At 40.7% G+C, this 13,308-nt stretch overlaps 1 protein-coding gene across 2 annotated transcripts in view; it reads right to left on the reverse strand.

Moving 5' to 3' along the window:
• Window positions 1-312: 312 nt before the first annotated feature.
• Window positions 313-13,308, reverse strand: part of slc4a1b (solute carrier family 4 member 1b (Diego blood group)) — a 38,272-nt gene continuing 25,276 nt past the window's right edge. For both annotated transcript variants that reach the window (XM_031799858.1, XM_031799859.1), the window contains exons 13-18: window positions 12,974-13,063; window positions 12,456-12,622; window positions 11,790-12,031; window positions 3,738-3,907; window positions 3,191-3,364; window positions 313-2,763 (exon numbers count right to left, since the gene is read on the reverse strand). In XM_031799858.1, the coding sequence (XP_031655718.1) occupies window positions 2,683-2,763; window positions 3,191-3,364; window positions 3,738-3,907; window positions 11,790-12,031; window positions 12,456-12,622; window positions 12,974-13,063 (924 nt within the window). In that variant the 3' untranslated portion in view covers window positions 313-2,682. The remainder of the gene's footprint in view (window positions 2,764-3,190; window positions 3,365-3,737; window positions 3,908-11,789; window positions 12,032-12,455; window positions 12,623-12,973; window positions 13,064-13,308) is intronic.

Consider the following 13,308-nt stretch of genomic DNA (forward strand, 5'->3'; position numbering starts at 1 on the left):
TTTATAATAGAAAGCTTGTGACCACACACACACCTAAATATTGCACTTAGAAATAACATTCACTGAGTTTAAAAAAAATAATAATAATTAAGAATCCCCCCTCACTCACAAGTGTGAGGGGGGCTACACTGAACATTATTACATTGTACACTTTCTGCCAGTGGACATCTGTGCCACCAGACCATTATACCCTTTGTTGGCATAATTGATCTCTTTCAGGCAGAGAGTACACCTGTACACCTAGCCACTGTATTGTAAAAGTGAGAAAGAGGGAAAGTTGGTTTTATATTCACACATTCAAAAGCCATTTAAAATGGTAAAAATCAATAACTATTTAATTGATTGTCAGAGAAACATAAACATTGATATGGTTTATTCTATAAGTGTTGTAAAAGTAAAAAAAAAACTTTGTTTTGAATTTAAAAATAAAAAAAATCCAGTTGATGGAAATACACACAATCTTTAAAATGCAATTTAAAGCTGTATAAATCAATAACTAATTCACCGTTTGTCACAAAATCAAACTAGGTATGATTTATTCTATAAATGTCTAGCATGCTTTTACAACCTGTTTTGAAGAAAAATTAGAGTTTATCATAATTCCACGCTCATTCAACTCAAACCAACTCCTTCCCCATCCTCCCTGAAACCACAAATGGATTAGGCTCCGTCTTCACCACACTTTCCACCTCACTTAACTCGCCCTCATTCACTTCCATTTTACCCACAGAACTCGGTCTGGTGTAGGGCTCACTGTTTGCACTTGACACCAATCTTCTACGACACACCTCCTCCCTCTTTTCTGCCATCTTCAACAGATTCTACCTCTGCCTCCCTCCTTCTGTTCAACCTCTAATTTTCCCTCCATTCCTCCTCCGAAATCCAATTAAACGAATCATTTCTTCCGAATTTCCCGCTGTGAAATCTCTTTCTTGCTTCATTAAGGGACGCCATATCTAACGTACCCCCGCCAATGTAAGTTGCCTTCTCTCATATGTCCGTGTTTAAAAAAAATTAAAAGCATGAGCGGGTCAGTGCAAAGTAACCAATCAGGTGGACGAAAGGGTGCGTTTACCGACGGCAACCGATTAGTGACGAATACAAAGAAAGTGAAATCACTATATATATATTTTTTTGAAGCATTTAATTGATGTTGAGAAGAGATCACAACAACAAAGAAACACTGTCAGACCTATCAATAAAAAGTTAAATTAAACACACCCTATGCATCCCTCCATCCTCTCTTCAAATATACTTTTAATTTATGATTTTAGCCTTGATGTATGTACATATAGATAGTAGTAATGGTGTCTTTCTGTAGGCACTAACCACCACATTTCGTTTGCCAAAGTCTATGCGAAAATGAATGGTTATTTTAAAGAGTTTTTGGATAAACGCTGAAAATAAGGTCTGTGGTAAACACAGGTTTAGGAGATCTTAACGTTTTGTTCTATGAGATAATCTTCATCTGCTAACGTATTTTTTTGTGAATGTTGAAAGCATTTATGTAATCAAAACCACCACATACAGCACATAAAGGCTTCATAATTCATAAACGTCATGCTAACTGACTGATACTATCTCATAGAACAAAACTTATTAGATCTCCTCAGACTTTTTTAAAACATTTATCCCAAAACCCCATTCTTTCCCCATGAATTTTCCCCATTGGAATGGCTTAACAAACCAGAGGTTAATCATTTCCGTTTTTAGGACTACAAGCTTGCTAACTCTACTGTTCAAATCTCTCTTATACAATATTTAAATCCATAACATTCCACAATCACCAGGGGCTTAAATTAAAATAAAAGGTAAAACAATACCTAAAAGTTATTCGAAAGGCATGTTTGAGGGATTTTGCTTCTTCAGTCATATGGTAGGTTTGTAATTCATGGATAAAACTCCTTAAAATGTGAACGATATTGACACTGATATGACCTCAGTCTACAGCTGTCTGCTTTTCAGCTCAACTGTTAAAAAATTACCATAATGGTGGGCAGACGTGCAAAACATCATTCTTAATATGAAATAAAGTCTTCTTGTACAATTCTTTGCAAGATAATAGTTCTAAGTCAAAACCTTTTTAAAGGCTTTACAAAGGTGGAAAGTCAATAGGGCAATATGTAATTAACACACTATCATAGGCCAAAGTATTATCATGGCGGCAAGAGCTGTTTGCTGCATAAATACACACATATATGGCTGCAAGAATGTTTGACTGGAAAGAAATAGGCAAATATATATATATATTTTTAACCTTTATTTAACTAGGCAAGTCAGTTAAGAACAAATTCTTATTTTCAATGACGGCCTAGGAACAGTGGGTTAACTGCCTGTTCAGGGGCAGAACGACAGATTTGTACCTTGTCAGCCCAGGTTTTGAACTTGCAACCTTCCGGTTACTAGGCCAACACTCTAACCACTAGGCTACCCTGTCGTCCCAAATATACAGGAGATATATTCAACTCTTTAAAAAATAATTTTCCTTAACTGACAATTTCTTATATTTTAAATCTAAGGGTCTTTGGGAATTTGGGCTTCATGTTGGTTTAAAAACACTCCAAAATATATATATGTCAGTTCATACGGTAGTAGACAAAAACAAGAATCCTACTAAAATACTTTGTCATGTCAGATAAATAAAATAAAGGCATTTTGGATAAAAATGGCAGGTCCAGATGTCTACAATGGCATCTGAGTTTCATTGTAGACATCCTGTCCAGGTTCCTCCTCAAATGTCACCTTAGCGTCGTCGGCGTCCAACTGAAACACAACAGAACAAGGAAATACATAACAGTAAGGAACAATCTCATTCGAGGTCAACCTCAACAAACGTTGTGCTCATTGGTTGCTTTATGTATGAGACCAAACCAAACAAAGGCCTTCCATTGACTGATTTCAAATGAAGATTCAACCCACAATGATGAACAGCATGGTATAGATGAGGGAGGGAGTGAGGTTGTCTGTAGGTATGCTTCATTGTACTGTATTGTTCTGTATTGTACAAATAATAACAATATGCCACTTAGTAGATCATTTTATTCAAAGCAACTTGCAGTACAGTGGGTGCATTCCTTTTTTTGTATGTGTATCTGATCCCCTTTGGGAATTGAACCCACAGCTTTACCATTACCAGCACCAATCTTTAATAATAGGACCACACACACACAACACCCTGATGTCTACTTACACATTTCATCTCCAGTTCGGTGAAGAAGCGTCCGGTCATGGCCATGCGGAGGGGGATAGTGAGGATGAGAACGAAGGGCAGGGCCAGGGAGGCCGGGCTGGACTTGACGATCCACAGCACTGCCAGACACACCACCTGGATGGCTGTGTATAGGTGCATCCTACCCGTTGACACCTAGTGCAAGTGTGAATAGGGAGAAAAGGAATTCTAATTTTTATTTATTTACTAATACCATCTCCTTTTTGAGGGAGTCCTAGCCAATACACAAGAATACGGAGGCATACAGCGTGATGTCGTAATCTGGTAATCTGACCTACAAAAACAAACACATAATAACCAAAATATGACATCTTTCCCATGGCGTCTTGATATAGTCTTTAACTTAGTCCAGTTGGTTGTAATCTGGTTATATTACATCTTCTCAACCAAAAAACTGTTTATAACTAGAAAGTGGTGTCATAATGACGTCACATCATATGCCACATTTTGCCCAGATCCCTGACACAGTGGGCATACTGTGTCAGGGAACTGCTGTCTGTTAATATACCCTGGTGGCGTAGGGCTCGTTTGGGTGGTATTTCTTGGGGACGAGCAGGAGCAGAATGCGATCCCACAACTGGATCCCGTTGAGCGAGGTGATTCCCATGTAGAGGAAGATCCCGAACAGAGCCGTCATCGGAATCATCTTCAGGATGGGCTCCATGAGAATGGACAGACCTGGATACAAACAAGTTTTAATTAGCTTTGTCGTCAATACAGGTGAAGGATGAAGATTCCCCTAGACACTGATGGGGTCAGTTTTGCATTTCCCCCACTAATGGTTAAAGGTAGGATTGGGGGGGGGTGAAAATGATCCTAGATCTGTTTTTACCTATACTACAGTATAAAATGGGCCACTATCTATCAATAATACTGCAAAAAGGACACAGTGAACAGTTGCTGTATTGTGCGTGGCAGTGGAGACTGGTTGGAGGAGTTATAGGGAGGAATGGCTCATTGTAATGTCTGGAAAGGAATCAATGGAATGGTACTAAACACATCAAACCATGGAAACAATGTGTTTAACTCTGTTCCATTTATACCATTCCAGCCATTACAATGAGCCCGTCCTCCTATAACTCCCCCCACCAGCCTCCCCTGGTGTATGGCAATATCCAATGTGTATGTTTCTCAAGGTTTTTGTACTTAGTCAGTGGTGTAAAATATTTAAGTAAAGATACTTTAAAGCACTACTTAAGCAGTTTTTTTCTTGGTATCTTTACTATTTATATTTTTGACACATTTTACTTTTACTCCACTATATTACTAAAGAAAATAATGTCTTATAATAATAATGCATATAATTGACAGCTTTGGATAGAAAACACTCTAATGTTTCCAAAACTGTAAAGATATTGTCTGTGAGTATAACAGAACTGATGTTGCAGGCGAAAGCCTGAGAAAAATCCAATCTGGAAGTGCCCCAGGTTTTGAAAGCGCTGCGTTCCAATGAGTCCCTATTGAGCTGTGAATGTGCCATCAACGAGCTTACGCTTTCTACGTATTCCCCAAGGTGTTGGTCACCCCTTTGCTGCTAAAACAGCCTCCGCTCTTATGGGAAGGTTTTCCACTAGATGTTGGAATATTGCTGCGGGGACTTATTTCCATTCAGCCCCAAGAGCATCAGTGAGGTTGGGCACATGTTGGGTGATTAGGCCTGGCTTGCAGTTGGCATTCCAATTTATCCCAAAGCTGATTGATGGGATCCACACCGATCTCGACAAACCATTTCTGTATGGACCTCGCTTTGTGCCCCTACCTTTCTTTAAAGGAATCTGTGACAAACAGATGCACATCTTTATTGCCAGTCATGTGAAATCCATAGATTAGGGCCTAATGAATTTATTTCAATTGACTGATTTCCTTATATGAACTGTATCTCAGGAAAATCGTTGGAATTGTTGCACGTTGCGTTTATCTTTTTGTTGAGTGTAGATCTGTCATTCTCATTGAAAGGAAGTCTAAGAAGCGGTAGATCTCTTCCATGAGCTCTATTTCTATGCTTCCCATTCTTAAGTTTTGTTTTTGTGTATTTTACTTTTGGGTTTTGTAAACCAGCTTCAAACATTTAAAAATACAATATTTTTGCTTGTGGAAAATATTATAATTCACAGGGGTACGCGCAATGACGTCGGAGGTAACGGCAAATAAAAATGTGATTCATATTTAGAAAAAATGTTTGTCTCTGTGAATGGTTTGTCCTCTGACAAATCAACTGTAAATTTCAGTGTTCCTCAAGGTTCCCTTTTAGGACCACTATTGTTGTCACTATATATTTTACCTCTTGGGGATGTCATTCGAAAACATAATGTTAACTTTCACTGCTATGCGGATGACACACAGCTGTAGATTTCAATGAAACATGGTGAAGCACCAAAATTGCCCCTGCTGGAAGCATGTGTTTCAGACAAAAGGAAGTGGATGGCTGCAAACTTTCTACTTTTAAACTCGGACAAAACAGAGATGCTTGTTCTAGGTCCCAAGAAACAAAGATATTTCCTGTTGAATCTGACAATTAATCTTGATGGTTGTACAGTTGTCTCAAATAAAACTGTGAAAGACCTCGGTGTTACTCTCGACCATGATCTTTCTTTTGACGAACATATCAAGACTGTTTCAAGGACAGCTTTTTTCCATTTACGTAACATTTCAAAAATCAGACATTTTCTCTCCAAAAATGATGCCGAAAAATTAATCCATGCTTTTTTTACTTCTAGGTTAGACTACTGCAATGCTCTACTTTCAAGGGCAAGGGCTGATTTCAAGGTTTTACTGCTAACCTTACAAAGCTTTACATGGGCTTGCTCCTACCTATCTTTCCGATTTGGTCCTGCCGTACATGTACCACGTCACTGACTCAACCCACTCAACCCACTGCGTCACTAGACGCAGGCCTCCTAATTGTCCCTAGAATTTCTAAGCGAACAGCTGGAGGCAGGGCTTTCTCCTATAGAGCTCCATTTTTATGGAATGGTCTGCCTACCCATGTGAGAGACGCAGACTCGGTCTCAACCTTTACGTCTTTATTGAAGACTCATCTCTTCAGTAGGTCCTATGACTGAGTATAGTCTGGCCCAGGAGTGTGAAGGTGAATGGAAAGGCACTGGAGCAACGACCCGCCCTTGCTGTCTCTGCCTGGTCGGTTCCCCTCTCTCCACTGGGATTCTCTGCCTCTAACCCTATTACAGAGGCTGAGTCACTGGCTTACTGGTGCTCTTTCATGCCGTCCCTTGGAGGGGTGCGTCACTTGAGTGGGTTGAGTCAGTGACGTGGTCTTCCTGTCTGGGTAGGCTCCCCCCCTTGGGTGGTGCCGTGTTGGAGATCTTTGTGGGCTATACTAGGCCTTGTCTCAGGATGGTAAGTTGGTGGTTGAAGATATCCCTCTAGTGGTGTGGGGGCTGTGCTTTGGCAAAGTAAGTGAGGTTATATCCTGCCTGTTTGGCCCTGTCCGGGGGTATCACCTGACCCCTCCTGTCTCAGCCTCCAGTATTTATGCTGCAGTAGTTTATGTGTCGGGGGGCTAGGGTCAGTCTGTTATAGCTGGAGTATTTATCCTGTCTTATCCAGTGTCCTGTGTGAATTTAAGTATGTTCTCTTTCTTTCTTTCTTTCTCTCTCTCTCTCTCTCTCTCTCTCTCTCTCTCTCTCTCTCTCGGAGGACCTGAGCCCTAGGACCATGCCTCAGGACTACCTGGCATGAAGACTCCTTGTTGTCCCCATTCCACCTGGCCGTGATGCTGCTCCAGTTTCAACTGTTCTGCCTGCAGCTATGGAACCCTGACCTGTTAACTGTGATTACTATTATTTGACCATGCTGATCATTTATGAAAATTTGAACATCTTGGCCATGTTCTGTTATAATCTCCACCTGGCATAGCCAGAAGAGGACTGGCCACCCCTCATAGCCTGGTTACTCTCCAGGTGTCTTCTTAATTTTTGGCCTTTCTAGGGAGTTTTCCCTAGCCACCGTACCTCTACACCTGCACCCATTTAGGCTGGGTTTCTGTACAGCACTTTGATATATCAGCTGATGTAAGAAGGGCTATATAAATACATTTGATTTGATTTTCAAACAGTACATTTATATTTTACAACAGGGCTATACATTTTTGTGAGTCTTTTTCCCGCCTCTCGTTTCACTAGAAAAAATAAAATCAAACCATCTAGTGTTCAGCGAAATAACAACACAATGTCAAATACAGCGAGCCTCACGCAGACATTTAGAAATGAAACATTACAATTTGAAAAACAAGCCAGGGGCGTTTTTTGAGTGAGAATAAAGACGACTTTTGAGTAGTAAGACGTATAAAATCAACAGATAATAAGTAACCATTAATAAGAAGGGGCTAGAAGTGTCTTATATGTTGAGCTACCGTGTGACTAGGACAGGCAAGCCCCATACTATTGTGGAGGAATTAATTATTCCTGCTGCTGCGGCTTTGGCTGGGACAATGCTGGGGGAAAAGGCCAAAAAACTCTACAGACAATGCCTCCATCAAACAACACTGTTTCACGATGCATCAGTGACACAGCAGGAGATGTTTAGAAACAATTACTGCTTCGCATACAAGCCAGTGAATTCTATGCGTTACAGCTGGATGAGTCAACAGATGTGGCAGACCCGGCACAGCTCCTGGTATATGTCTGTAAAAATGTTGGGGGTCAATCCTTAATTGAGGGATTTTGGGGGTCTTCCTTAAAGACATCCTCTTCTGCAAACCACTGGAAACCAGGACAACATGAGAGGATATATTTAAAGTACTAGACAGTTTTGTGACATCAAATGGACTTTGGTGGTCAAGATGTGTTGTTTTCTGTGCAGATGGCGCAAAAGCCATGACAGGGGTGACATAGTAGCGTGGTAACGCGCGTGCAAGCAGTTGCTCCCGACACTACTTGGATACACTGCAGCATCCACCGAGAGGCTCTTGCTGCCAAGGGAATGCCTGACAGCTTGAAAGGCATTTTGGACACTACAGTGAAAATGGTTAACTTTGTTAAAGCAAGGCCTCTGAACTCTCGTGTATTTTCTGCATTATGCAATGATATGGGCAGCAACCATGTAACAGTTTACAACATACAGAAGTGTGCTGGTTATCAAGGGGCAAAGTATTGACACGTATTTTTGAATTGATAGACGAGCTTAAAGTGTTCTTTACTGACCATAATTTTCACTTGTCTGACCGCTTGCATGATGACAAGTTTCTCACATGACTGGCCTATCTGGGTGATGTTTTTCTTGCCTGAATGATCTGAATCTAGGATTACAGGAACTCTCCACAACTATATTCATCGTGCGGGACAAAATTGAGGCTATGATTAAGAAGTTATAGCTCTTTTCTGTCTGCATTAACAAGGACAACACACAGGTCTTTCCTCATTGTATGATTTTTTTGTGTGCAAAATACAAATAGTCTGGGTAGCCATTTGATTAGGTGTTCAGGAGTTATGGCTTGGGGGCAGAAGCTGTTTAGAAACCTCTTGGACCTAGACTTGGTGCTCTGGTACCGTTTGCCATGCGGTAGCAGAGAGAACAGTCTATGACTAGGGTGGCTGGAGTCTTATGGTCTTCCTCTGACACCGCCTGGTATAGAGGTTGCTCTCGATGGTGCAGCTGTAGAACCTTTTGAGGATCTGAGGACCCATGTAAAATCTTTTCATTCTCCTGAGGGAGAATAGGTTTTGTCGTGCCCTCTTAATGACTGTCTTGGTGTGCTTGGACCATGTCTGCTTGTTGGTGATGTGGACACCAAGGAACTTGAAGCTCTCAACCTGCTCCACTGCAGCCCGGTCGCTGAGAATGGAGGCGTGCTCGGTCCAGTTTTTCCTGTAGTCCACAATCATCTCCTTTGTCTTTATCACGTTGAGGGAGAGGTTGTTGTCCTGGCACCACATGGCCAGGTCTCTGACCTCCTCCCTAAAGGCTGTCTCGTCGTTGTTGGTGATCAGGCCTACCACTGTTGTGTCATTGGCAAACTTAATGAGGGTGTTGGAGTCGTGCCTGGCCGTGCAATCATGAGTGAACAGGGAGTACAGGAGGGGACTGAGCACTCAACCCTGAGGGGCCCCTGTGTTGACGTTCTCAGCATGGCGGATGTGTTGTTACCTAGCCTTACCACTTGTAGTGTGGTTTTCCACTTTAATTTTGACTGTGACTCCAAATCCAGACCTCCATGGGTTGATACATTTGATTTCCATTGATATTTTTTGTGTGATTTTGTTGTCAGCACGTTCAACTATGTAAAGAAAATAGTATTTAATAAGAATATTTCATTCATTCAGATCTAGGGTGTGTTATTTTAGTGTTCCCTTTATTTTTTTGAGCAGTGTATATAAAACTCAGCAATCTACACAAAATACCCCATAATGACAAAGCAAAAACAGGTTATAGAAATGTTTGCATATTTATTAAACATTAATAACATAAATATTTATATTTATATTATTTATATAAATATTCAGCACCTTTGCTATGAGACTCAAAATTGAGCTCAGGTTCATCCTGTTTCCATTGATCATCCTTGAGATGTTTCTACAACTTGGAGTCCACCTGGTGTAAATTCAATTGATTGGACATGGTTTGGAAAGGCACACACCTGTCTATATAAGGTCCCACAGTTGACAGTCATGTCAGAGCAAAAAGGAAGCAATGCGAATCATGGGAGAAGGGCCTTGGTTAGGGAGGTGACCTGATGGTCAATCTGACAGAGCTCCAGTGTTCATCTATGGAGATGGGAGAACCTTCAAGAAGAACCATCTCTGCAGCACTCCACCAATCAGGCTTTTATGGTAGAGCTATTTTTTTTAACCTATTTTACTAGGCAAGTCAGTTAAGAACAAATTCTTATTTTCAATGACGGCCTAGGAACAGTGGGTTAACTGCCTGTTCAGGGGCAGAATGACAGATTTGTACCTTGTCAGCTCGGGGATTCGAACTTGCAACCTTTCAATTACTGGTCCAACGCTCTAACCACTAGGCTACCCTAGGCTACCCTGGCTTCTGTCTGGAGGAGTGACCAGACAGAAGCCACTCCTCAGTAAAAGGCACATGACAGCCCACTTGGAGTTTGTCAAAAGGCACCTAAAGACTCTCAGACCATGAGAAACAAGATCGGAGCAAAGTACAGAGAGATACTTGATGAAATCCTGCTCCAGAGCACTCAGGACCTCAGACTGGGGCGAAGGTTCACCTTCTAACAGGACAATGACCCTAAACACACAGCCAAGACAACGCAGGAGTGGCTTCGGGACAAGTCTCTGAATGTCCTTGAGTGGTCCAGCCAGAGCCCGGACTTGAACCCGATCGAACATCTCTGGAGAGACCTGAAAATAGCTTTGCAGCAACACTCCCCATCCAACCTGACAGAGCTTGAAAGGATCTGCAGAGAAGAATGGGACAAACTCCCCAAATACAGGTGTGCCAAGCTTGTAGCGTCATACCCAAAAACTCGAGGCTGTAATCGCTGCGAAAGGTGCTTTTTACTGAGTAATGGGTCTGAATACTTGTGTAAATGTCATATTTCCGTTTTTTTATTTTATAAATTAGCAAAAATGTAAAAAAACTGTTTGTCCTTTGTCATTATTGGTTATTGTGTGTAGATTGATGAGGCGAATACAAATAATTTAATCAATTTTAGAATAAGGCTGTAACGTCACAAAATGTGGAAAAAGTAATGGGGTCTGAATATTTTCAAAAGGCACTGTATATTCTAATATACATTTTGCATACATCTGTGTATACATTTCATATAATCTCTGCAGTATTTGTTGGAACGTATTTAAAATGTATTGGATTGGATATCACGAAATTGGAGAGAAAAAGGTTAATACATTTTTTTTAAATAATATTTTTTTATTATTTGGCCAATTTTAAATATTTCACATGTATCTGAAAATATTTTTTCCCCATATGGTACGAATAAGAATTGACCGATCAAGCAGTGGTATAAAGTACTTAAGTCAAAATAGTTTAAAACACTACCACAAGGAGTCTCTGTACTTTACCTGACTATTTATATTATTGACAACTTTGACTTTTTTTCCACCCCATTTCTAAAGAAAATAATGTACTTTTTACCTCATACATTTTCCCTGACACCCAAAAGTGCTCGTTACATTTTGGATGCTTAGTAGGACAGGAAAATTGTTAAATTCATGTTCTTATCAAGAGAACATCCCTGGTCATCTGTACTACCTCTGATTTGACGGACTCACTAAACACACATGCTTAGTTTGTAAGTGAAGTCTGAGTGTTGGAGTGTGCCCCCGGCTATCCATAAAAAAAAGAAAATGGTGCCGTTTGGTTTGCTTAATATAAGGAATTAGAAATTATTTATACTTTTACTTTCGATACTAAAGTATATTTTTGCAATTACATTCACTTTTGATACTTAAATATATTTAAAATCATATATTTTTAGACTTTTACTCAAGTAGTATTTTAATTGGGTGACTTACACTTTTACTTGAGTCATTTTCTAGGTACAGTATCTTTACTTTTACTCAAGTATGACAATTGGGTACTTTTTCCACCGCTGTGATCAAGTAGTGAGGTCACTCACCGACGAGCAGAGCCACCAGAATCCCACTGACCCTCTGCTCCACAACCTTCTCGATCTCCGGCTTGGGTCCCTTGCTCATGACGGTGAGGGCGTTGGCGTGGGTAACCGAACGCACGGTGGTGGCACTCAGCCACGGCACGCCAAAAATGGCACCAAACCCGCCCATGCCCACCAGGATGAGAAGGTCCAGATGGAAGCCGGATCCCTTGACCATCTTCCTCTCCGGCTTACTTACAATCAGACTGACAAGGAAGAAAATAAAGGTTAGGTTATGGGGTAAAGGTTAAGGGTAAGGATTGTGTATCTATGGCCTTGTCTAGAAACAACCCTTAGAAACAAATGTGTAGGAGATGGGGAATAGGGGTTTTGGACAGGGCCATCATAATGTAACCCTGTCCAGAAAAAAAAACTAGCCCCTACAACCTACAGTAGCCTTTCTGAGGGCAAGGTGGAGATACAAGCATATTACTCTCTGAGTATGTTTTCCACAATAAATTATTATTCCATATCTCAGTTACTTTTGTAACTGAAATTTCTATCCAATGACTTATTTCACAATCACACAATTTCACTTGTAAAAATGGCCTGATTTACAAGTGAAAAAGCCTGATTTTAAACGGTAAACGTTGTAAATCGCCTGATTACTGATTGACAGCTGTCACTCACGTGGTGATCTGGGACTCTAGGAAGATGAGGATGAAGGCGAGACAAGCGGGCACACAGCAAGCGAACATGACCCACACAGGGAAAGTCTTATGTTCGCCAAACGGGTTGATGAGCCAACCTCTGGCAGCAGGGTTTGACACCGTCAGACCCTTAGGTACGACCAGTTTCTAACCAGGGAAAGACACCAGTTAGGGTGGCGAACTTTTAAATAATTTGTTCTATTCCTACATCAGGTAAGTTGCGCTTATTATGCTCAACTCACGCTACAAGTTTATTCTATAACAAAGTTAATTTATACTTTAGTTGAAAGTAGGGTTGAAAATGCTTTATAAAAAAAATTGTTTATAATTTTGTGTAGTCTTAAAATTTCCAGAAAACCTGCAGTCATAGAAATAAGGACTTAGCCTGAGTGCCAGTCTGTTTGTACCACCATGCCAACATGTTTGGTCCGAGAATGACAGAGCAATGGAGTTGGAAAGAGCACAAACATATCTGAGACCAGGCTAGCAAGGACTAACCTGGGTGTACGCATCCTCTATGTTGATGTCCACAACACACATTAAGAAAATAGCAATGGGCACCCCAAAGTCCCCAATCAAGCGCCGGATCTGAAAGGCAGACAAACACATAACAACAAAGCTTGACAAGTGTATCTGACTGGTTCCAAGGCTAGTGCCGAGTCCCCTATCTTATAATTTAAAGTGCTTATAGCACTTGAATAATTTAATTGAGTTGAACTTTATTGATCCTCAATCCGGGAGGGGGTGGGTATGTAAAAAAAGTTGTTAAAACTAAAGATACGAGTCCTGTTGAAAGGAAATCATGCTACAATTGAAATTAGTCTGTTGACATT

Source organism: Oncorhynchus kisutch, linkage group LG20 (genome assembly GCF_002021735.2).
Source record: "Oncorhynchus kisutch isolate 150728-3 linkage group LG20, Okis_V2, whole genome shotgun sequence".
NCBI lineage: Eukaryota > Metazoa > Chordata > Actinopteri > Salmoniformes > Salmonidae > Oncorhynchus > Oncorhynchus kisutch.